The 25,646-nt window shown below is 32.8% G+C and overlaps 1 protein-coding gene across 4 annotated transcripts in view; it reads left to right on the top strand.

Moving 5' to 3' along the window:
* The first annotated feature begins 13,423 nt into the window (after positions 1–13,423).
* LOC149561391 (Nucleic acid-binding proteins superfamily) overlaps positions 13,424–25,646 on the top strand; it is a 226,939-nt gene continuing 214,716 nt past the window's right edge. For 2 of the 4 annotated variants that reach the window (XR_016363812.1, XM_089825122.1), the window contains exon 1: positions 13,467–13,952. Coding sequence is in view for 3 of the 4 variants with exons in the window: in XM_089825122.1 (XP_089681248.1) it covers positions 13,722–13,952 (231 nt within the window). In the remaining variant the exon portion in view is untranslated. Of the gene's footprint in view, positions 13,953–25,646 lie in introns of all 4 variants that reach the window. The other 2 variants (XM_089825121.1, XM_089825123.1) reach the window with 2 other exon arrangements.

A 25,646-nucleotide genomic window follows, 5' to 3' on the forward strand; every position in this document is an offset into this window, starting at 1 on the left:
CTTCTCCCATCCCCTTTGGCACAGGCTTATTGACCAAGAAAACAAAATATATTATAATTATAATTTAATTGGTTTGGTGGATGGCAGGATGATGGGAGGGAAATTAGTTTAAAGTCAACACATTAAAATTTTCAAAAAACAAACACCTCTATCCATCCCCACCACTTACCCCTTGAGCGCACAACTTAGGACTGCTCACGCATGGCAAGGGGGGGAACAAGACTGGCATGAGTACAGTCTGAGGCAGCGCATAGCATGGGAAAGCGCATCAGTTTGTAAAGGAAATGTTATATGTGGAGGAGGTTAGTAGTTATATGGGGTAGATTAGATATTTCTTAGCATAGGTTTTTAAATTGAGTTTTGTTTTAATGTAAGTAGTATTCAATTAAGGTTAGTTAGTATTATGTTATTTTTTAAATTTAATTTAGTTTAGATTTAATTTAGTTAGTTTTAAGTTAGGCTTGTTTAATATTAGTGTATGTTAGGATAGTTAGGTGTTTAAAAACTTGGTTTTAAAATTGTTAGGATTTTATTATGTATATTTTTAATTATGAATTATTATTAGTTAGTTTTGATTATTAATTTAGTTAAAGTTTTAAATTTAATAAGCTTTATCTTGATAATAATTTTAATGTTATTTTTTTTATAATTGTATTTTAAATTTAAATGTTTTATAAACATTGATTAAGTTATTGTTGCAAATTATTTTATAAGTCAGTAATGAAATAATGAAACAAATGTCAATATCAAACTTATAGCAAGAGTTCAAATTTAACAAAAAAATTTCTCCTCAAGATTATAAACTTAAGATGTAATGTAGAGAACCTATACTTTAACTTTGAACACAGACATATCAAACTTAGAGTATTTTTAATTATCAACTTAAAAAAAAAATTGGTGTGCATTTTGCCCTATATTTTGGGCATGACATCATAATTATTCTGATTGTTATCATATGATTTTCTCTGGTATTTGCAAAAAATCTTGCAACTATACCAACTACTAATGCAATATTAGGTTTTGTGTGAACAACATACTAAAGTTTCCCAATCATAGATCTATAGGTAGTTTGATTTACCTCTTTTGAATCATCATCCTTAGATAGCTTATGTCTAGTAGACATAGATGTTCCAACTAGTTTGGAATCTTCCATTCTAAAGGTCTTCAATATCTCCTTGATATATTTTGACTGAGTAATGTAAATACCATCCTTCATTTGATGAACTTGTAAACCAACAAAGAATTTTATTTCTCCAAACATTAGCATTTTGAATTCTTTCCTCATTTCTTCAGAGAATGACTTGCATAAGTCATCATGACCTATAAATATGATATCATCCACAAATATTTCAGCTAACAAAATCTTGTTCAGTGGTCCCTCTTTAATATATAGACTATTGTTATCATTAGTTATTTGAAAACCAATCTTTACCAAATATCCATGAAGTTGATCATACCATGCTCTAGGAGCTTGCTTCAAATCATATAAAGATTTGTGTAACTTAAAGACCATGTCTCTTTTATTTGGATCAATGAAACCTTCAGTCTGATCAATGCAAACTTCCTCTTCCAGAATTCCATTTAAGAAAATTGATTTTACATCCCATTTGGTACACTTTGAATCTTTTAAATGCAACATATGCAAGTAGTATCCTAACCTCTCCAAGTCTAACAATAGGAGAAAATGTTTCTCCATCATCTATACCTTCCTCCTGAGTGTATCCTTTGCACACTAGCCTTGCCTTGTTTCTTGATAATTCACCATTTTCATTCAATTTGTTTCTGAATACCCACTTTGTACCAATTACATTTTTGTCCTTGGGTCTAGGAACAAGAGTCCAAGTATTATTCCTTTAAAATTTTTCAATCTCTTCATTCATTGCCTCAATCCAACTTCCATTATTTAATGCATCTTTAACAATTCTAGGTTCAAATTCAATAAGCAAACATGTACCTTTTAGTTAATTCCTTGTCATTATGCCTCCTATCTGATCTCCAATTATTTTGTCAAGTGCTTGATGCCTTCTAACATATCTAGCAAGTACAAGTATCTTATTTCTAGATTCTAGACTGGAATGACTTAGTCCTCCATGCTCAAAGGTTCTATGAGTCTCCAAGCTTTGTTCCATTCTTGCTGACTAAGACTCAATTCCCATAGACTGTGACTTGGGTTCCTCTGTTTGGGACTCTGTTTGAACTATCTCCATCTCAGGTTGCACTGGTTGCAACTCACTTGACACTCTAGACTTGGGTGACTCGGGTGGAGAAATCTATTGAACCCTAGGTAAAGTATCAAGCTGAAAGTAAACAAAATTTCTATAATCTTTAGGTTCCTTCCTACTTTGTTCTTCATTCTTTTCTATAAACTTGTCAATTTTTACATGTGGACTTTCTATAATCTTGTGAGTAGCAATATTCAAGCATTTATATGCTTTTCTTTTGTTGGAATATCCAAGAAAAATACCTTCATCACTTTTCACATCAAACTTTCATTTCCTTGTCTCTTACAAGATATAACATATACTTCCAAATACTTTGAAGTAACAAACATTAGGTTTATAGCCATACCATAATTCGTAAGGTGTTTGATATGTATCTTTCTTTAGTTGAACTTTGTTTAAGGTATGAACTGTTGTATCGATTGCTTCCTTCTAGTATTTGGTTGCAACATTTTTCTCTATCACTAGTGTCCTTGCACAATCCATGATGGATCTATTTCTTCTTTCTATTATGCCATTCTGTTGAGGTGTACCAGGTGTAGATAGCTATCTTTTGATTCCTCTTTCATTGTAGAATTCATTGAATTCATTAGAGATGAATTCTCCTCCTTTGTCTGATCTTAGGCATTTTAACTTCTTACTTGTTTCTTTCTCAACTCTAGCCAGATACCATTTGAAATTTTGAAAAGCTTCAGATCTATCCTTCAAGTACATCACTGTCATCATCCTAGAATATGCATCTATAAACAAAATGAAATATTTTTCTCCATTATAGCTTTCAGTACCTGTTGGTCCGCATAGATCTGTATGAACTAGTTCTAGGAGTTCTTTGGTATTGAAATTCTTATTTTTGAAGCTAGTTTTACCCATATTTACAATTTGGCATTGTTGCATGCGGCCGTTTCAAGTTTCTTCATATTTGGAATACCTCTTACTCTTATGTTCTTGCTTATAGTAACCAGATTATCAAAGTTCACATGACACATTCTTTTATGCCATAACCAACTTTCTTCTACTTGTGCCAAAAAACATGAACCTTCAGTGAGATCTAGATAGAATAGATTACCTTTTGTCTGATTGCCAGTTCCAACTAGATTTCCTTTACCATCCAGAAGCTCGCCCTTCCCATCCATGAATTCTACCTTGAATCCAATGTTGTTCATTTGTGCCACACTTTGAAGATTGTACCTTAGTCCTTCAATCCAAGACTCATTATCACATTTGATTTTATCAATTAATGCAATGCGACCTTTCCCCTTCACATAACATGGTTCATTGTTTCCAAATTTGACACTACCACCATCATAATGCTCCAAGTGTTCAAACTTAGTTTTATCACCATTCATGTGATAAGAGCAACTACTATCTATTATCCAAGTGTCATTCTTGCTAACATGAGAAATAAGTGCCATATTTTTATTATCCTCATCATCTGATTCATCTTTAATAGCTATATACACCATTTCATCTTCATCATCACTATTAGAATCTCTAGTAATATAACAATATTTCTTACCTTTGTCTTTGTAATCTTTATAGCTCTTGAAATCTTTCTTTCCTTTGAACTTGTTGGATTTTTTGTCATATTTACTTTCCTTGTTTGGACACCTTGCAACAATGTGACCAACTTCTTCACAAGAAAAACAAATCAATGGAATTTTGCCTTTATATTTATCTTTACCTTTTGGTAACCTTCTTACAAGTGGGGCTTCAATGGCTTAAAGGTCATTATTAGATTCTTATTCCTTTTCACTATCAAATTGTTTGCCTTTTGAGTTTCCTCCCTTTCTACGAAGAGCTAGTTTGGATTTGAATGTTGATTCTATGTTACGAGACCTAGGAACATATCTATCAAAGTTAAACTCAAAAGCTATCAAACTTCCCACTAGTGCATTTAAAGTTATATCATTTTTGGGATCATGTCTCATTTCTTGAATAGCTGAAACTCTAATTGCATAAATATGAAGAAGAGTTTGATGACCATAGTTGTATCTTCTATTTTTCCTCCTAAAGCTCTTATTGCACTTACACTTGTTGTGATTCTCTCACTATATTTTGCAATGTTTTCATCTTCTCTCATATTCATCTAATTAAATTGGCCTTTGAGATTTTTTGCTCTAGATCTTCTCACATTGTCATCTCCTTCATAGATCTTTTGCAGCTTGTTCCACATTCCATGAGCTTTGACTTCATCAAATTTAGAATAATTGAGAGCAGAAGCAATGCCAATCATCATTGTGTTGTGATTCTTTTTATCCACCATTTGATCCACAATCAAAGGACTAGGAGGTTCCACATATTGTTTCTCTAGAAATTGTAGACCTGTATCTCTAATGGTTGCCAGATGTAGCTTCGTGAGTTCTTTCCATGCTTGGAAGTTGTCTCTATTCAACTTAGGAGTCTCTCTTCAATAAAACATCTTGATCTTTAGCTTAGGTCCTTGAAACCTTTTCTGCAAGCACCAACAAATCTGATACCAATTATTGGAAATATAAGAGGAGTAACTAGGAGGGGAGGGGTGAATCAGTTACCACTAAAACAATTCCAAATCCCTTATATGTCTACACAAATCTCCTTTTAACACACAACTCGACTAGAACTAGATATTCACCGTAACTTGGTTATCAAAGCAATTTGATATATTAATGTGTATTAACCTTTAGTAACTTAGTTGCACAGAGATAAAACAATAAGCAAATAACATGAACATAGAAAACACCAAGATTTAACATGGAAACCCAATTTGTGAAAACCACCAATGCAACTAGTTACAACTTTTCACTCTTCTGAAGTGACCCCTATTAGGAGCCAACCCTGTTAAAGGTTACAAAACACACTGTTAGGCGTGACCCTATTAAAGGATTTGAATCACCCTATTAGGAGTGGCCTTGTTAGAGGTCTTCAAGAAACTTCATCTAGAAATGCCACCTTGTTAAAGGATTCACAAAATGATTGTTAAGAGATTTCTTCACTGCTACAATTATTAGAAAGTAACAATGATTGACCTGATTGACAAAGCAATTGAATTGTTGATTCATATAATTGTTCTAGCTTATCCTCTAGATCCTCTCCGATCAAAATATTCTTTGCATCTCCTTGGATGGTCTGCCCTTAATCAGAAATCCTTCTTTATTCACATCTTCTTTTCTTCCACACTTTTTCATTCTTCAATCCATATCTTGACCTTTCATATATATGAAACTCAATGTTAATTCAGCTTGAATACCTTTTCAAATAAACAAATAGCATCCATTAAGTCAGTTAGCATAAACCAACTACTAAACAAAACTGAATAGTTAAAGGTCGACTGACATTGAGAAATGGGTCACTCAGTTACCATTGAGTTCCATGGTAACCAACCTAACTCGATTTACATTGAACTCCTTTGGTAATCGATCTGACAAAGTCTGCAAAGGAATCCCTTTGGTAACCAGCCTAGCTCGGTCTACACTTGATCACTAAATTTGGCTTCTTTTGATCTTATCCTCGACATATACTGGAGTCTTTTGAATTGGGTTGCAACTGGTAGTGCTCGGTTAGAGTATAAGATTTGTGTAACATCAATGACAATATACAATTGAATAATTATTATCAATAACTTTTTTGGTCTATTTTTTCTTCTATACTGTAATGGGTTATTTGGAAAGTTAGGAATAAGGACATTTTTGTAGGGAGGGTTATAAACCTTATTGAGTTTCTACGGAGACTCGTTTATGTTGATGTTTCCTTTCAGTTCACAATAATTATTAAGATGACACAAAGTAAATTTCTAAAAGTACTCAGAGAAGGAAAAACCATTGTGGAAAAGAAGGAGATCACCTTTGGGTACACTACTGCAAAGGACAAATATGAGATTGAAATATCACTAGCACAATTAATCAAACAATTGAAACAAAAGGGACAATGGAGGAGAGAAGATGGTAGGGTTGCATGTACCTCATAGGTCATGGATCAATGGATCAAGATTTTTGATACTCTCAACAATTATTTTGTCTCTTTGGACACTAGTGACTAAGATTCTGACTAGGAGGAGCCTCTTAACCATGACAGTGAAAACCTGGATAAAGAGCTTCTACAGTAGTGATATGATACTTCAGTTTTACTATTTTGTATTGATATGTACTAGAACTCTATCAACCTATTAGTCACTCATATCTCTTTATTATTTTTGATAAACTCTTGATCAATGTAGCTGAAGTCTGATTCTTGGTTTAATGATAGTAAAAAGAAAATTAATTATTTAACATTAACATAATAAATATTTTATGAATTAAAAAATTTAAATTCAGTTTAATTAGAGTTAAAGTCCAATTAAGTTGAGAATTATGATTTAATTAGGGTAAATATAAAGTTTAGTTTGGTTTGATTTAGTGTTATAGTTTAATTATGATTATATTCAAATAAAGAAAATTATTATTTTAATTTTATTATTATAGTTGGTTCTATAATTTAGCCATAGGCTTTTCTCTTTAAAAAAAAAAAATCAATAAAAAATTGTTAGCCTCTACCATTGGCTTCTTTTTCTCTAGTATGCAATAATGTAAAAAAAAAAAATAATAAAATTGGTAGTTTAGAAAAAATGACAATTTCAAATTTCATTTGTTCAAAAATAGAAATAGAAAAAATACTCCAATAAATCTACAAACCAATGAAAAGAAAAATACTAGACTATGGGTTTCTAATATATATTATTTATTTATAAGATATTATGTTTCATAATAAGAATGTCTAAAAATCTATTCAAAAAGTTTCGTAAGGTGAGATGGTCTTAAGGTCTTTAATGACTTTAATGTATACGGTGTTGCATACAAATACAAACAAGTGCCACATAGTGGCATGTATTTGCCGTAATTTATAATAGCTTAATTAGACAGAGTAGTAAAGTTAAATATTTGATATAATTTTATTAATATTATAAAATTTGATTAATTTTTTAAATTATACTTTTATATTAAAATCTAATTTTGAGTTAAAAAATTAAGAAAAAATTATAATTAAATATAAATGTCAATGTACTATTATAACTTGGGCGAGGGCCCTAGCTCGGTTGGCTAAATCTTTCCTGTTGCAGGGGGTTGGTCACGGGTTCTAGTCTCCCCCGTCTTCATGGTACCGGTGGGCATGTCGCACCAGTCCTACCGGTCACGTTAAAAAGTTTACCAGGCACACTGCAGTTTATAGGGGGGCCGTGTTGCACCGATTAAAAAAGTACTATTATAACTTTTATCTTAAAGTATTAATATTGATATACAAATTTTTGTAAAAGAAAAATATTGTATTAAAATAATTATATAGTAACATATTATTGATTTAATAGTTTTACATAACAAAATATTTTTACAATCTAAAATATCAGGCATTGCTTCCTCAAAATCTGCTCCTATAAGACCCAATTTTATAAGCCACCAATTTTATAAGCCAATGAAATTGAAGTAAAATAAATTTTAAAATTTTAAAAATTAAAAGTCTCATAAATAAAAATTATAAAAATTAAAAGTTAAAAACAAAATAAAAAATACTTACATCTAATTGGTTGAGATATAAAAGTTTAATAACTAGTTAAGTACAATTGATTGCAATAGTATAGCCTACGATAAATATAATAGGGCATTATGGGTTATCTTCTTAACTTTGGTTGTTATTCATTTTCCAATGCAATTAGGTTTTTGAGGGGATTTTTCATCACAAATTAGGAATGATCTTGGAAAGTAAGAAACTTCAGCTGTGAAATTTTTTTAAATTTGAATGATAACTCATGTTTGGAGGTATTACGCGACACTTAAATGGTAAGCTCTATTAATAGTGGAGATTGAGCTCCTCTTAGTTTATTTAAAAAAATGATCACACAATGAACTATTAATATTTAGGATTAAAAAATTGAATAGTAAGAATATAATAGTTTTGGAAGATTTGAAATTTAAGGAATAGTATCATAGATTTTATTTAGAAAGTCAACAACCATGAAGTTTATAATATGTAGTTTGTATTATTATATAGAGGAGGGATGAAGATTTGGATAAACATATTTATATTTGCTATAAATTATGAAGAGGACTTATAATTTAATTTTTAATTTTGTTTATAGCTCATTTAAATATAGTATTAATTAAATTAATTGTACATATATCTTATTTCGTTTTATGTTTTTTATTTCTTTAAAATATATTTATTTATGGATTGTGGTAAACAATATTGCAAAGTTTTTGGAAACTACCATAATAATTTTCAAGTATGTGGATTCTTTTGATTAGGATTGTTAATTTATAAAAGAAAAATAATAATGAGATTTCATGCAAAATTTGTAGTGTGTCCCATGTTTGCATTATGTTCCTTGGTAATTTTGATTTGAGAAATAATTTGATGGATTTTATTTATTTATTGCATATTGAGATGCTTTGCTAACTATACAGTTTTATGGTTGTTAGTATTAGAGTTGTTAGATATTAGATATGTTACTATTTAGTTTGATCATATCTACGTGATGGTGCTAGTGATGTGACATGATGCCTTATGAGAATATCTAGTTTATTTTGTATTCGGACATGGATTATGATTTATGTGTTATCTGATGGATACTATTGGATTCATTTTTTGTGTGCTTTTATGTTGCGCATATTTGTCTTTTACCTTTAATAAATATATGCTCAAATGAAGAATAATTATTTAAATGATTTAATTTAAATACCTTATTATGAGATTATATGTTGATTTTGTATATGTCATTTCTATGTGTGGATTGCTTGTTGGTGCCAATATGAAGTGAGAACAAAGTCGTAGTCACTTGCTTTTTAGATCTATATTATGTCTCATTCTCCTTCACATGACTATGCGTCTTTATGTGTTTCAACTAATTAGATATTGAGAATTTGCACTTGATAATTGTTGTTTACTAAACATGTACTAGGTACATTCACCCTAAATTTAGGATATGAGTTTGTACCTATATCGCCAACAGTGGCACTAGGAGATAGTGGCCTTGACCATTCGTGTTGAGTTAACGTCATCCCCGCAAGGGTGACATATCTGTACAATTGTTATTATTAACCCTCTGGTAATTGATAAATCCAAATTCATAATGCATTAAGTGATTAGACCCATAAGCATATCTGTGCATTTAAAATTTTGTGGTTGTCACAAAAAATGTCAACTAAAATTCTGATTTAATTGATTTAGGATAAATTTCTCTGTTTTATTTAATTTAATTTATTTACTGGCTAATTTGTTATACTTGAATTCCAATTGCTTAGAATTGTCTACTTTATCTAGGAAAATGGGCCAATTAGATTATTAAGAGATTTAATATTCTAATTTATAAGTCACTTTAATAAAAGTGTATATATTGGCAAAAGTGAGTTTTATTACTCACTTATCACTTTGCTATTTCATGCTTTTGAGGAATGTGTTCCAAAACCCCTTTGGGACAATTCTTTGTTATGTTTGTTGTGAGAGATTGGCTCATCAAATTATCATGAGGATAGACTCATTGGATTTGTAGCGAGATTCTCCTGCTTTGTCAAACTTTGCATTGCATTAGTCTCCTTTTAGTTCTTGGTTGCATTTCCTAGTTTTGAGAAAATCATGAGGGGTAGGGCTCTCTCATCTCTTTCAATTTCATTCATTTTAATGCTTGCTATTGATTGGACTTTGAGAACTCTTGCCCTCTATTTCCATGCATTAATTTGACTTGGTTGGTTAGGTATGATCATTTCATAATTTTTGTAATTTTAATTTGAAAGTTTTGGTAGAGTTATCTTACCATATTTTGCATGTCAGCTTGTATCTCAAATTTTATTGGATATTTGCGAGTTTGACCTCTTTTTAGAAGTGGTTTTTTTATTTCATTGAATTATGAGATATTTGATTTTGGGGTATTTTTTGGTTGCCTCACTTTGCAGGCCACCCAAAATTTGTTGGAATTTTGTTGGGTATGTTCGAGTTTTAAAAATGCATTGTATTCTAGGTTTCTAATCTTTTCATAATTTTACTTTATGGACTTTGGGAATCATGTTGAATTTATACTCCCAAAAAGATGCTTGGTTGAGTGAATTATTTGTACTTGGTTATTTTGTTGCTTTTCTCAAATCCAACCCTAACATTGATTTTATCTTGATTATTTCATGGAGTTGATTGTACCCACCCATAAGCACGTGAGTGTGCATACGGTGGGGTCTTGTGAGATTCAAACTCTGGTATTTAGGCTGGTTGAATGATTGTTCATTTGGAGGCTGAGATGATATTTTTCGTTGCCCCTGGCACTCATCGTGTGACAAGCATGAGTGTGTAGGATAGACATGTGGAGTGACTTTTCTCGTGTACCTTGGCCTGAAAGTGGCCAATAAGGTAAAATTAGTACACTTGAATATGATTCTAGAAATTTGAAATTTAAATAAAAATCAATATCAACTTGAATATTGGTCACTTTAATTAAAATCATTTAATTAATTTAATAAATGAATTGAACTAATAAGAGCTCTTTGGGAGCTGGAGTCCTTGCCTTTTGGATTCATAGTTGGGGTTGTAGATGTGAGTAATTCATAGTTGGGGTCATAGATGTGAGTAATTGTTTGGGAAAATGTTAGGTAGTTTAAATTTTGTGTATATTTTAAATGCACTATAATGTGTATCTTTTAAAAGGTAGATATATAAGTTTGGTAAAAGAAAAGGTCCTATAATATTTTATCCCTTTTTAATGTATTTTCATTTCACTTAAGTATAAGACATATATGATGTAGTTGAAGTGGAATTGACGTCATAAAGAAAACAATTAGAAATATAAATTGTAAAATGATGTATGTTTAGATATTTTAGGTATAATTGGTTCATAGAAATAGTTTGTATATTAGTTTTTAATTAAAAGTGATAATGCACGTCTATATAGTGATATGATTTTAATTGGCACTTTGTTATATTTGTATTGTAAAGATGCTTCTTTACAATTGATAGAACAAAATAGAGACTTGAGAACACTATAAAATTTGAAAGCTTTGATACTTGAGATTGAGAGAGTGCATGATTGATGACATTCTTATGATTTATTCATTTAATTTAATTTTAAATGATTTTTATTTATTTTTGTATTTTAAGGTTTAAATTCATGTGATTATTAATAATGATATTTGGAAAGGATTTTATTAATATATTAATAAAAATTTAAGATACATTGAAATATGAACCCTGAAAATTAGAAGTTTTGAAATAAGTTAGTAAAGATTGAGTCTTTTAAACTATTACTCATCTTAATTTTAGTTCTTACTGTTAAATATAAAATTAATAAATTGAAAAGAGTAATAAAAATGTATTATAAATTGAAATTAAGTAACAACTTGACACTTTTAAAACTATATTATAAAGTAATATATGAAGTGTCATTTTGATTTTAAATAGTGATCATTTTATATCAAATTGAAGAATAACATTTATGAATTAATTCTAATATGGAAAAAATTAAAATATTGAATCTATAGCAAATATAATATATTGGAAAAGAAGCAATAATAAATGATTGAAAGCTAAAATTTAAATATAAGTTCATTGCATATAACTTATCCATGGTTTCTAGAACGATGCTATTTGTCAAGACAAATTTAATGGTTTATCATGTCCTCAAAGTTTGCAGCATATGATAATGGTGCTTCATATTGTTCTCTTATTATTAGTCCCTGCTAGGGAACTATTGTTTTTTTTTCACCCCCCATCTATTAATTTTTTAGGGAACAATTATTCTATTCCTAAAGTTATATGATTGTATATTTTAAAGTCTATTTATGAAAACAAAAATTCTTTTTTTCAATTGGCTAATGACTATTTTCCTAGGGAGAAAATTCAATTTTCTACAACAAAAATACAAATATTTTCTAACATGCATTAATGAATTCATTAATTACAACTTTATCTTTTCCATATTTGTGACAAGTTCATTATTAATTATAATTACAACTTTATCTTTCCCACATTTGTCACAAGTTCATTAGATTTTCAAAAAAGTAATGTTTTTATCTTCCACAACAAAAATAATGTCCAATCAATATTAATTATCGCAATTTTTAGTTTTCAAAATAATTTTAAAAAATGTTAATATATTTTAAAAATTAGTTTTATATAAATCAATAATCATTGTAAATTATTAAATTAGATTTTTTTATTAAAATATATTATTGCTATTAAGATTTGTATTGCTTTATATATATAGACTTTAGTATATATTAATAAAAAAAATTAAAACGATTAATTTCTAAATTTAACTTATGTGATAAAATTCTAAAAATCTTAAATTTTCTTGATTAAAAATCTATTAATTCAAATCTCGTGATTTTATAATGTATTACATTAAGTTCTATTTTTTAGACAAAGGCTAGTCGTCACATTATTATATAAAGCAAAAATTTAAAATATTAATTAAAAATCTAAATTAAATTTGTTAAAATTTATAACTTCTCTTTTCAAAAACATTGTATGTCTTTAAACATTGTATGTCTTTGACTATTACATCCATATGGTCTAAAGATTAAATGATTTTTTAATCTATTATTAAAATATGAATCATTAACTTGCAAAGGTAGAGACTCAAGCTCTTCCAAGAGCTCTTGTTTTATGTTAGTGGATTTGTTTTAACTTTACAGAACGCTTGTCCTCGTTCAAATAACATGTGATTTATAATTTAGAATGTTTCAAAACAATTGGGTTTTCAAATAAGATAGGAGATCAAAGAAACAGTTGGGCAATGTGGCGAGAGATTGCAACTGTAGTGGATGTCAGTGATGAGAATTTTCAAGAGATTTAGTAGTCTTTAATGAATTTGGTCAGTTCAGCTACCCTCATTAGCTCTGTGCTTTAATTTGCTCAGTGCTTTACACGTAGCTGAAGATATCAGATAAAATTTGACAAAAACATTTTCTGTGCATTTATTCTTTTGCATTTTTCTATATTTTTTGATTCAAAAATAGAAACTAAACCCAGCAAAATAGTCTTCCACCAATCAAAAAAAGTTTTTTTTGTTCTGACAAATGAATTAAAAAATATACAGTCTTAAACTTTTGAAAAATGATGTATGCTAGAAAAAAACTAATTAGGCAGGGGGGCAAAGGAAAACATTAGTTCCCTGCCTTACATTAAGGCAGGGACTAATAATATATTAATAATAATATTCCATTCTCCTTTTGGAAGGGAAAACATAAATTAAAATACTCGTACTCCATTCTCCTTTCGGAGGAGAAAACATAAATTAAAAAATACTCCTCAGACTCCATTCTCCTTTCGGAGGAGAAAACATAAATTAAAAAATACTCCTCAGACTCCATTCTGGTCGACGCGGGAACTCACTGTCTGCAAGACATTCATTTGCCTACATTTTAAGATTGTACTTTCCATCCCGCGTTTGAGAACAGTTTTCATTCCCCGTGATGGCTGGTCCTTGAACTTAACTATTTACGACTGATTTCAAAATTTTGTACATTGCCGTTGTGGGTTTGAAAAATACTTTTCTTTCCTTCGAGCACGTCAGAAATGGAAATCGACGAGCCAAAGTCGGCCAATTTTCCTGTGGATAAAGCAGAGGATTCATTTTTACAGTTTGTGGCATCGGCACAGTCAATGTTAGCCCCAGGGGAATCGGACACGGAAAAGGATTTGAGCAAGGGGCCTCCTTGGAGTTGGGTGTGCACACAGATCCTTGCAACTTGTAAAGCTTATTCCAGTGGAGTCACCTCTGCTATTCTCCTGTCAGACCTTCATCAGGTAATCCCATTTTATTATAACTATTGTACATTCGACCTATGCTTCTATATTTCTAATTTATTATTCAGATGAATTTTACGTAGTTATAGTTACGGGTTGTTGCCATGGTTTCGTTAGTAGCCAAAATTTTAATTTTTTTGCACTTAATAACTAAGGTAGCATGTAAAATCTCTGTATTTTTACGGTCACACATATTTTCTCGCAGCTTTTTGTGAGTCAGATTTTCAAAATTTCACCATTCTGAGTCGAAAGTGAACCAAATCAGGCCAAATTCTAGCTTTAAATGGTTTACCATCTATTGAGATTCTGTTTTGTTTATAATTCCGAAGCCTCCGTCTGTCTGTCAGCTTTGTCATGCACTCAAATTTCTGAAATCAGAGTTGTGAGTCAAAAGTTATGTGCATTTGAAGTTGGAGTAATAGTTCTCAATTATATAAAATATTAAATTTTAAATTCAATTGTAAAATCTGAACTTTTAATTAGTTAAGAGTCGGGGTCTTAACTTAAGAAGTTAGGTTAATGGTTAAGAATTCTTATTGTTAAAACTTGAAAAGTCAAAATCCCAACTTTTTCCATAATTTTGCCCTAATCCTAATCTTTCGCAAGTTAAAAGTTGAGATATTAACTTTTCCAAACATATTGCCTTAATCTCAACTTTTCATCGATTTTTTGCCCTATTTCTAATCTTGCACAAATTTCAAAACCCAAACCCCGAATCTTGACCTTTGAAGTTATCAAGCTCAGGTACAGGCTTATCAAACGTGAGAAGCCTTCGGAAAATGAAGGTATTGGAATTCAGCTGAAGAAAGGTAAAGATACTCAAACGGGTATTAGTGAGCGGGTTAAGGAACAACCCTCCAAGTGCAAAGATAGGGAGGTTGGATTAATCACTCACTGATTCATGCTCTTGGTCTTCTACAAGACCCTAAGGGCGTCTCTTCCACCCTGCTTGCCACCTCTAGGAACTTAACCACTTAAGAATCCCCTGGTTTCCCTAGCCAACCCAACTATCAATAAAGATTCCTCAATCCATGCAAAACTTGATACTTTGCCCCTTCATTCACTCTAGCCCTTCCAACAATATAAAGGCTCTCAACCTCCAAATCCTGAACCAGACCTTGCAGAGGCATGGAGGTATCAGCAGATCCTTCAACTCAACCAATTAGGTGAGTTTGAAGTCCTAGAAAATTCATCTTCCCACCTGATTTCCTCTTTTTTTCCAATTAGGTGTAATAGGCTAGTAGCCCTAGTTAGGTCTCCTATAGCGAGAAAATAGGGGTTTTCTCCTATTCCTTCCAAAAGAACCCTGCAACTTTTTCTAGGATTCTTGGTTCACTTGCCATCCCCTTAGAGATTTTTGGGGTCATACCCTTCCATCCATTACCCTAACCCAAATTAGGTGGAAATTGGGCTTTTTAGGTTTTACTGGCTGCCACCACAAACAACATTGTTTTGGGGTTGTTATGGGATTGGTATAAAGCTCTCTCCTTTATGGGATGATGGTATGACTTCCTTCTTCCATGTCCTGCAAGATGTGCTGGTTTCTATAAGGTCTTCCTAGCTGGACTCACCATAGGCTTGCCTAGGGAAAGACTTTAAAAATAGGTACTCTGTTTTTGAGGGCCCTTGCTTTTATACACACATGATGTACATGGAGTCTACTCACTATTCCCAAGAGGCCATACAGATTGAACGGTGGGAAAATGAGTTAGAGCTCCATCTTTAAGAACTACCTGGACAAAACCAGTGACAGTGTGGAATCAAAGTAATTTCACAAAAGGCAATAAAACTAATCAGAACTCCTATCTATGAACACACATATCTAAGAAAACATGGAAACTAAAAGATTTTCAAGGGACAGTATGGATCTTTCACACTTAACTACCTACTGTCATATAAAACTAAGAAAATGCTCAAAAAATGCTTTAGTATGCTGTTTGCAAAAACACATCATCCATACAATGGACTTCCAACCTTGCTCATAGGTCTTCTCCAGCCTTATATAGGATGGTTGGGTGGTTACATGCTCCTTAGAACTCATCTCCAACGATTTGCAACTGTTTTGCAAAAAGTTGCTCAAGCAACTTTTGCATCTTTTTGCAACTTTTCACCAGTTTGGTCTAATGACCTTCCTATCTTCTCAAACTTAACCATAAACCCCAACTATGGTAAAAACCTCACCCTAGCTCTTCCTAGATCCTACTGACCTCATGATGATGTCATCATCATGCCTTGTGCCAATTAGAGGGCTTTACAACTTCTTAGCACCTAATTGCACCTAGTAAAAAGCCCCTAAGAACCTATGAACAAAGCTCTTCAATGTACTCCAACTATGGTCAACATGACCTTATCCTCCACATCCAAAATGCCCTAAGGCTCACACTTACACAACAAAAATATGAAACTTAGATTGTCTAGGCAACCCTTAGGTGCTCTTGCACCATGCAATATATGCTTCAAGCCCATATTGATGGAGTTCTACATGGCAATAGAAAACGAAGGGCCGATGGGCAACCAATGTAAATAGCAACATGTGATTATCTTCTTGTCTTTGCTTGAAATTTGTTTTCAAGCAGAGCATCAAATGTATTGTGGAGGACACAATTTTTTTACCTGCCATTGGTTAAGGCAATAAGAAATTGTAAAAGTGGGCTGCTCAACAACCTATCATCAACATTCTCCCTATTGGAAAATGGAAACATTGACAAGTTAGAAGCATTTTGAAGTAGCATTTGGTTGTCCAAGAAGTCTTGGCCACATGTTATAGTTTGAGATCTTCTTATCAACATGCACACAAGAATGTAGAAGCATAGGCGAGTTATGTAAAATGTTTGATGAGTTCCCTCTAAGAAATGCGACCTCTCATAATGTTAAACTATTTGTAGAATACCTCAAAGGCTTGGCTGGAGTGATTGCACAAAAGCAGTTCATTGAAAAGACTTTAGCAAATTTCAAGACAAATTAAATCCGCAGGGTCGAAAATCCACTTGATGATGCAGATGATATTCCCTATGATTATGATACATTAGGGAAAATCACAAGACTTGCATTCCATGAGAGTCTTAATGATAAATATCCTCCTCCTGTAGTCCCTACTTCATTTGAGATCACATCTATATTTGTTCATGATGATGCTTGCATTCACATAGCCATGGATTTAGGTGATTCAATGTAGCAAGACATTCCACGTCTTCCAGTTACAACTCCTCAAGATGACTTCTTGACAAACATTGCATGTTTGTTTGTGGAGTCCTACATTAAGGATTTGAGAGACTTCATTGATGATATTCATCTTCTCTTTGTTGAAGATGACTCTTCTTCAGTTGTTGCGCGGGAAAAGTTCGATACTCATCATTCTCCACTTGATCATTTTTTTGAGTTTGACATGATTGTGGATCTTTTGATATAGCAATTGGAGGAGGTTTCATTCACTTCAGAGAAGACATTTGAGTCTTTGGAGATTGGTATTCACGAGTCTCAAGCTTCACTTGAGATGACACATTGCATGGTTCAAAGCGAGCATGCTCATGTGTTGGAGATTCCTATTCTGTTTCCTAAGACATCATACATTTTGAGGGTTCTTCCTACTGCTTGGGGAGGATTCTTTTATACACCTATGGTACCATTTTTCACTAAAGGGAGGAACATCATTCAGTTTTCTTGGCGTAACTTCTACACTGATCTAGGAGCATCTATCATGGGTGTACATTCTACATTTAGGGAGGGCTCAGTTGCTTCTCTTCCTACTTCATCTTTTGAGGAGACATCCTTGTCTTTGGAGTTTGATTCACATTCTTACATGGATCAACTACCATTAGTTCCTTGTTTATCACCTTTTTCTATTGGACTTGATCTTGATTGGTTTGTGACATCTTCATCAGCCAAGGACATGGCGACACATCATCGGACTTCAGAGACATCGTTCTTTATTAGATTCCTCTTTTTTCTTCCTATCCACAATGAGAAGCATTCTTGCATATGTATTTGGTCTATCTTCTTCCTAAGGGGAGACATGTTGTTTGTAAGCATTGGACTATCTTTTGTCTTCAAGCACTCACCATCCTTGGAGGAGATTATTCATTATGGGGGGGATATCATATCTCCTTATTTCATTCCTATGGAGGGATTTTATATTGTATATGCATGGTGTAGTCATTAAGGGGGGGGGTGGTGGTCTTGATTACTCCATCCATTCACACATCTTGCTTTCTTTTTCATCTTTGTTTTTGGGGGAGGTTTTATTCCATGAGGTTTTCCCTCTTTCTCTGCTTTATGAGAGATTGCTTTTTCACTTGCAAATTGTACATGGGTACCCAACATGGCCTAGTAGTCGGGACCCATCATGCAGTGTCATCTAGCTTTTGTAAGCTGAAGTGCATTCCCCTAAGTTGCACTTAAGGGGGGGAGGGTGTTGGCATGATTAAATGTTACTAATTACACTTTACTTAAGTTTACTTAGGATAATGCATTTGCATGTTAGTTCTCATGTAGACACATAGGAGTTTGCATTTTATTTTAGCACATGGGGTAGGAGAAATCCACTTGCACATAGTTGTTGTCTCACACCTCGTTGTCTGTGAGATCCAACTTGTGTTCTTATCACATTATCATCCTTTCATTGTTGTACATGTTGCACATACTTTGTTACACAATGGTGTATGATCCACATATTGTGGACGTGTCATTACTCCTTGTGTAGTTGATAGGTTATCACTTGCATCACTCCTAGTTATCATGTATTGCCTATATATTTAGGCACATCTACATTCTACACATCAGAATATTGGGCATCTTAATCTATTATTATTTTGATTATTGATCATCATTGAGTCAAGTCATTTGAGGATCATATCATTTTGTCTCTCTTATTGTGCTATCTATTGAGCTTCTAGAACTTGACATTTTCATTCTTTACTTTAGGTAAATTCTTACAAAATGTCTTAAAAGCGAGGAATACTTATGTTTATTAAAGGATAATTAAAGGTGACTTTTTCGAATGGTTGTATTGGTTTGAAAACTATCCCTTAAGAGGTTATGTAGTCATTTATGTGAAACTTGAAAGGGGAATGGAGATCACTTATGGAAGAAGGAGGTGGTGACTTGGTGGGCTATGGACATTTTGATGAAGGGAACTCTTAACACACAACACAACATAGAAATAAATAGAAAAATTGAAAGAACTCAATAGTAGCAAGAGCATAAACATTTGCTTTCTATTATTTTCAGTGAATGACATTATAATATTTAGAAAATAATACACTACAATCACATGGTGTTTTTACGACAATAATTTGCAAGCTAGAACCACTGTTACACCATAAAAACTGTCCTTGATAACCCTAATTGTGATATTTCTATCAGGATTTAACCGTGTAGTTTTTGAGTCAAACTCATTGACCCATGTTTCATGAGTAGTGCTTCACATGAATCCATCCCTCATGAGAATAAATGGAACACTTAACACTCATTGGATCTAGGTGATGCTCACAGAGGTGAAGCACTGAGACTTCCCGGGCCCATGGTTAAATCTTGATAGAAATATCACAATTTGACTTGCTATGGAAAATATCCCCTACTTATCAACCCTATCGTCTTCTTTATATTGGAAGTTTGACCTCCCTAGAAGGTTTCGAAGGTCAACCACCATTATATCATTCTTCCTTACATTGGAATATACTAGGAATATGGCCCCAAATGGGTTTTGGCACTTATTGGAGTATTTGAAGGGATTTTACCTTTTCTCTAAAGTAGCACAACTTTCAAAAGCCATAGCTTGTGAATTGTGAGCCTGATTAGCTATTATAACCAATTTTTGGAAAACTCTCAAAGCGCTCTACAACTCACAATGTGAACTACTGCCAACAAAGTTTGATACCCTTTCAGAGCCTCTAAGGCTTTCAAAACGAGTTCAAAGTTTTTGTATCACTCTGCCCAAACAAAAAATTTAGTACTTTCAAGACCAAACTTGATTTTGCCATGAAACTTAACTATCCTGCTTTTATATCAAAATGAACATCTTGGAAAGTAATTGTAACAATCTATGTTCGAATGAAAACCTTCTGAAAGTAGTAACCTTGCCCAAAATTGACATATTAAAAAAAATTGGACAATATTTTTGGGTGATGCAAGATTGCCCTTACACCTTGGATGCTCGTGCATCACATTTGAAGAAGGGACATACAATGTGTGTCCAACTAGGGGTACCATTAGAGTGGGGTTGCTGTTGCACCAAAAGACTGATTTGTTAATGCCCGATACAATCACTCAACTTATAGTACACATGAGGCAGTTAAGCCCTTGTCATGAATCTCGAGGGGAGCGCTCAACAAATTTCCAACAATCTCCCCCTTAGTGTTACCCAAGGGTTTGAGGATTCAAACCTATGACCAAGCTCTGATACCACTTGTTAGAGTGGGGTTGCCGTTGCATCAAAAGACTGATTTGTCAATGTCCGATACAATCACTCAACTTATAGTACATAGGAGGCGGTTAAGCCCTTGTCACGAATTCTGAGAGGAGCGCTGAACAAATTTCCAACAGGTACATCATACACCTGGGAGTGTCCTCGCTGGGGTTGTGTTATTTATGTCTTGAGGCAAGTTTGGTTTTGTGTAAGAACTAATTTCTATGTTATTTAAGCCATGATGAGACAGGCTGGGTTCCATGTAAGAACTGGTTTCGTCTAGGGGCGCTATAGCCATAAAGGACCCAAAACCAATGGAATGATCTTAGAGTGAGAATGGCCATTCCAAATGCTCAAGATTAAGATAAGTATTGAAAACCCCATGGTGATAAAAAGATATTGATAATATTTTTTTATGATTATATAATTGAGTTATGTGATAGAGTTACACAATTTATCATGCTAGATATTATTCTAGAGTGATTATAAATTATCACAAGTATAGTAAGGATCGTTATTTATTTCTATTTTGGATCACATTTTATATTGGAAGTAATGCTCTTTAGTTTTTATCCTTGTATTACATCCATTGCAAATACTCAATAACTCTAGGAAAAAGGTACATTACACACACCGATGCAAAGTAAGTACATACACTCTCTGAGTTATCTACAAAAAGATATGGCCATGATGTCACCACATTTTCCGTAAAGCAACCGCCTAACTCAACACTTCATTGGTGAATATCCCTTGTGAGTTGTTAGTCACCCATAAGCATAGATGGTAAGCACTCTTAGATTGTTAACTCTTACAAGCTAGAGCTACTAGCTTGTCACTATTCTCTGAATTGGAGGACTGTTCTCCTCAATCTTGAATGACGACACTACAAGCTTAACACACCAATTTATAGCTGTTGGAATGTTTGTCATTGATGTCAAAGGCATATTGTTGGCAATGGTTGTCATTGATGTCAAAGAAAATGTTGTCAAAAGATTGTTTGAAGAGGATAATTCTGATGAAGGAAATAGCAAAAGACTATTGATTGAAATTGAGGCAAGAATGCAAATTAAATATCTATGTTTGGCTGATCATAATTTGGGTTCGCATAGTTAAATATATACTAGCTGACATGTTCAAGAACAAGTTAAAGACAATGAACATGATTGAAGGCATATAACAAAATTGTCACAAGGAAAGCTTCATATATGCAGAGACTAGTTATGTCAAAAAGCATTTGTATGGTACGATTACCATATTCTTAGAACAGATATGGAATACAATGGTTAATCTGTATGATACGTAATAGCAGATATATAGGGCAGTGAACCAAGTCTTCTGTCAAGGATAAAACAAACAACTTAGTTGCTAAACCATGTATCTAATGGAGTGTATACAATTTATGATAACAAGGGGCAGCAACTAAGAAGGATATGGCACGTTGACTAATGATCAAGATATAGACGAGTGGGTGTTTAGTTAATGCAATAATTATTCTATGAAGAATGGCAATTGCATTATGATCACACCAGAGAAAGATGTAATAATCAGCAAACAATAACGTCATACATGCTCAAGTGATTGGTAAGAAGGTGGCCATCTGCTTTGAAAAACAAAATAAGTGCTCTGGTATTAAGAAGAAAACAGCAAGTTGATGAGAAGCATAATTACTTTGTTAAAGCAAACAAAAAATACAATTTCATAATCCTAACATTTGTGAACTAATTTGCATGGAAAAAATGATTTTAGTGGTGTATGTTTATTAAACAAACAAATGTTATGTTGAAGTATCAACTCTCTATGAGGGATAATATGCAGTGATTTGAGAAATTATTACATCAGCGGGACTGATAATTTATATTGCTAAAAATATTGGCGAGTACATTGAGAGTGAGTCAGGAACTTTATTACGAAAGGGAGTTGAGTGGTTGAGTATAAGTGCATAAGGCAGTATTTATGTTTGCAGGATAACTAAAACATTTAAATACAAATATTAAACATAGACTATGCTAAGTTGAGTTGAAGATTATCATTATTGCTAATAAGTTTAAAAAATAAAAATAACCATGTTAGCCAACTTGTTCATTGGCAGCCAATACAAAAGTCATGAAGGCCGAGTTTGTTTGAAGTCATTTTTATATATAGTAAATTGTACATGTTCAATACTAAAAAGTATTACACATGTTTGATTGTGGAAGTTAATAATAAAATGTGCAGTGATAAGAGTAAATTAATCACTTTCAGCAATCAATATAATAATTGACAAGACAGCAATCTGTATAAGACAAATGGAGTGACTAATATAAACAAAGGGCAGCAATCAAAGAAGTCTATAACAGTTAATTTAATCATCCCACATTTGAATTAATTCAATCAACCAAAGGTAAAGATTAATAATAAAAGTCAAAATATGATGCAGCAATTAACATATAATAAACAGTGATTCATTTCTCAAACAGCAGTGATTAGATTATGAAAGGGCAGTGCTCTGTAAAATGAAAGGCAGTGATTGGATAAGAGGTAAGGTTGCTAATAAGAGACACATCCATTCGAATGATGTCTCGCTTCATATAGAGGCATGAGCAAATAAAGAGAAACAATTGTGGAAAGAAGTGCGAGAGGAGAACAAGCAGTTTTATCATCCAAAGTTCAAACACAAGCATATTTTAAGAAAGAGGTAGAAAAGGAGAGAATATGGAGCAGATATGAGTGTCTGTTAAAAGATTGCAAAGCATAAATGCACCTAGGGCCACTGATGAGAAGGGAGGTTGCAGATTTAATGAAGAAGTGTATATAAAAGATCATTGCAGATTTGTGAAGGGTTATATAGGCAGATTTATGAATAGAGGCGCTTTCACAGATAAATCAATCATATGTACCAATTCTGGAAGAGCGAATTTATGAAAAGGATAAGAAGTGTATAGCAGATAATACAAGAAGATTGTGAGAAGTTTCATGGGTAGATTTGAAGGTAAAATGTAAGAACCCTCTCTGCATTTAATCAAAGTCACAAAATTTCTCATATTTTTGGGACTGATTTGTATCATGCCAACATTTTGTCAAGCACTTAACGTATTGCCTTTCAAGTGGAATTTCTGAGTAAGTTTGTTATTGGACTTCTTGTTTAAAGGTTTTGGTCAATACAAATACATCTCTAAGTATATAGATTGTAATGAGACATTTTGACAAACAGTTTGCAACCTTACATTATAATGAAATTTGAATACTAAGGCATACAACTTGCAGATATGAAATTCAGAATATTATTCAAGATTCTAACCTCAATGAGAAGCTACAATTTTTTCCTGAATTGCTGTGAGTAGGACAACCCCTGGAGATGAACAAACAGCTGAAGTAATTATTGGGTTCCCAAACTACTTAACCAACACAACTGAGATGGAATTTCAGACCACTGTACATTCATCTCCACACCATATCTCAGAAGTGATCTGCTGTTTACTATAACTCTCGTTGAAGGCTTTCCATAAAGAGTCGGTCCCCTTGACATTTCATGATTTTGACTTATTAATATCACCCAAACATACTCATATAACAATTAAAATCTCTCCTTCAGAGTTTATAAATTCCAGTGGGCTCCACACAAATATATTAATAGAATAATATAATTATGCCTGTAAACATTTCCAATTACCTTTATGGCCGCAACATTCTTGAAATATAACCACACGCTAGTCATCAAATATTAGCCCAAGAACCCTAATTACCTGCCATAAGATTCTAATGTTAATAATAATATTTAGCGGCTTCACTCGGATCTGCAAATATCTTGTTTTGTCCCAATATGTATCCAATGAAGACTTCACATATTTGGCACAAGTGTGAACTCCGTTGCAAATCCACTCTCAAGAAGAACTATGGTTTCTTTCAACCTCTTTGTCAATTTGCTAAAAGATTATGTCCTTAGAGATTTAACTAGTGCAGAGCATCAACAAATTGATCAAATTAAACAATATTTGAACATATTAAATTCATTGCAAATCCCTCCTTTTTTACTTTGATTTGGTGAACCATCTAAATTAAGCTGGAGAGCTTTATTAAATAAGCGACTTTATAATATAACTTAATTTTAGTCCATTTTTAAATTAAATTAATTAAAATAAAGTCATCATTTTCATTTAAATTTATTTGGACAACTTTAGTGTAATAAATTCATTTTCCCAAAATTTGGGGACATTACAGTCCTCCCTTCTTGGAGATTTTTCCCCCTCAAACAATTGGCAAGCTGCATGCTGAAACCAAATGCCTGGATCCCAAATCAACCTCAGGAACATTGCTCTTGTAATCCATTGTGCCACTTTAATATAACTGATTTTATCCAAATTGTCATGCTGTAACACTCTGGCCTCCTGGAGGATACACCATCGATCATGAATTTTTTTGGATCATAGGTCTGCAAATCAGAATACATTCCAAGAGCAGCTGTATACAAATGCCTACATAAGTCCACCCAAGGGAGTATTTTTAAGCTGTTACTAATTCCTTGAAACATAACTACCCATGGGAATTGGTGCAGGAGCACCTTAAGGTCTTTTGAAGATCTTTAAAACATTTTGGCTTGTGGGTTGGTTCAGCCAACCACCAGACAATAAGGACTAAGTTATGAAGTCCCAAGTTGTTTTGTGTGTGTGGATAGTAATTGGGTTGAGTTGAGTCAAGTGTTTTGAGTGGTTATTTAGGATCTAGGTGTTTAAGTCCTAGAAAGTCAACAAAGCGTCAAACTTTGACCAAGACTCCAAAATGGAGTGGCTTTTGAGATTTTGATGTTAAATTGCAAAAGGTGTTTGACAACATTTCCTAAAAACTAGGAAAGGGCTTTAATGGTGCCCAAATCCCGACCTAAGGGCCCAGGCATGTGGGAATAGGATATTTGAGAGCAATCAAACCCTAATCTGACAATGAAGTTATTGTATGGATTTTGGACTGAGAACCAAGTTTTTGAGCTTAGTTTTTGTAGTAGAGCCTTGATCCAGACATTTAATGGATTGATGGAACTAAATTAATGCATTGATACTTTGACTCTAGTTATGTATTAAATCTTTGTGGCATTAGTTTAGTAGGTTGGTACATTTATTGGTCATTTTATAAACTATTCAGTTTCACTGGTTCGGCGTCCAATTCTGAACCAGTCAATGTAAATAATGGCTTTACCTTGAGTTCCCATGGTTCAAACTTCATGGTCACTTGCAATCAAGTAAAGCACTGTGTAAATAGTGTATATATGAAGTGTGGAGTTGTTTCTTGCAGGGGAACTATTTTTACTACCAAGCCCTAGG

The sequence above is a fragment of the Cupressus sempervirens genome, chromosome 4 (assembly GCF_028749045.1).
Source record: "Cupressus sempervirens isolate cs-2001-9-10 chromosome 4, ASM2874904v1, whole genome shotgun sequence".
Classification (NCBI taxonomy): Eukaryota; Viridiplantae; Streptophyta; class Pinopsida; order Cupressales; family Cupressaceae; genus Cupressus; species Cupressus sempervirens.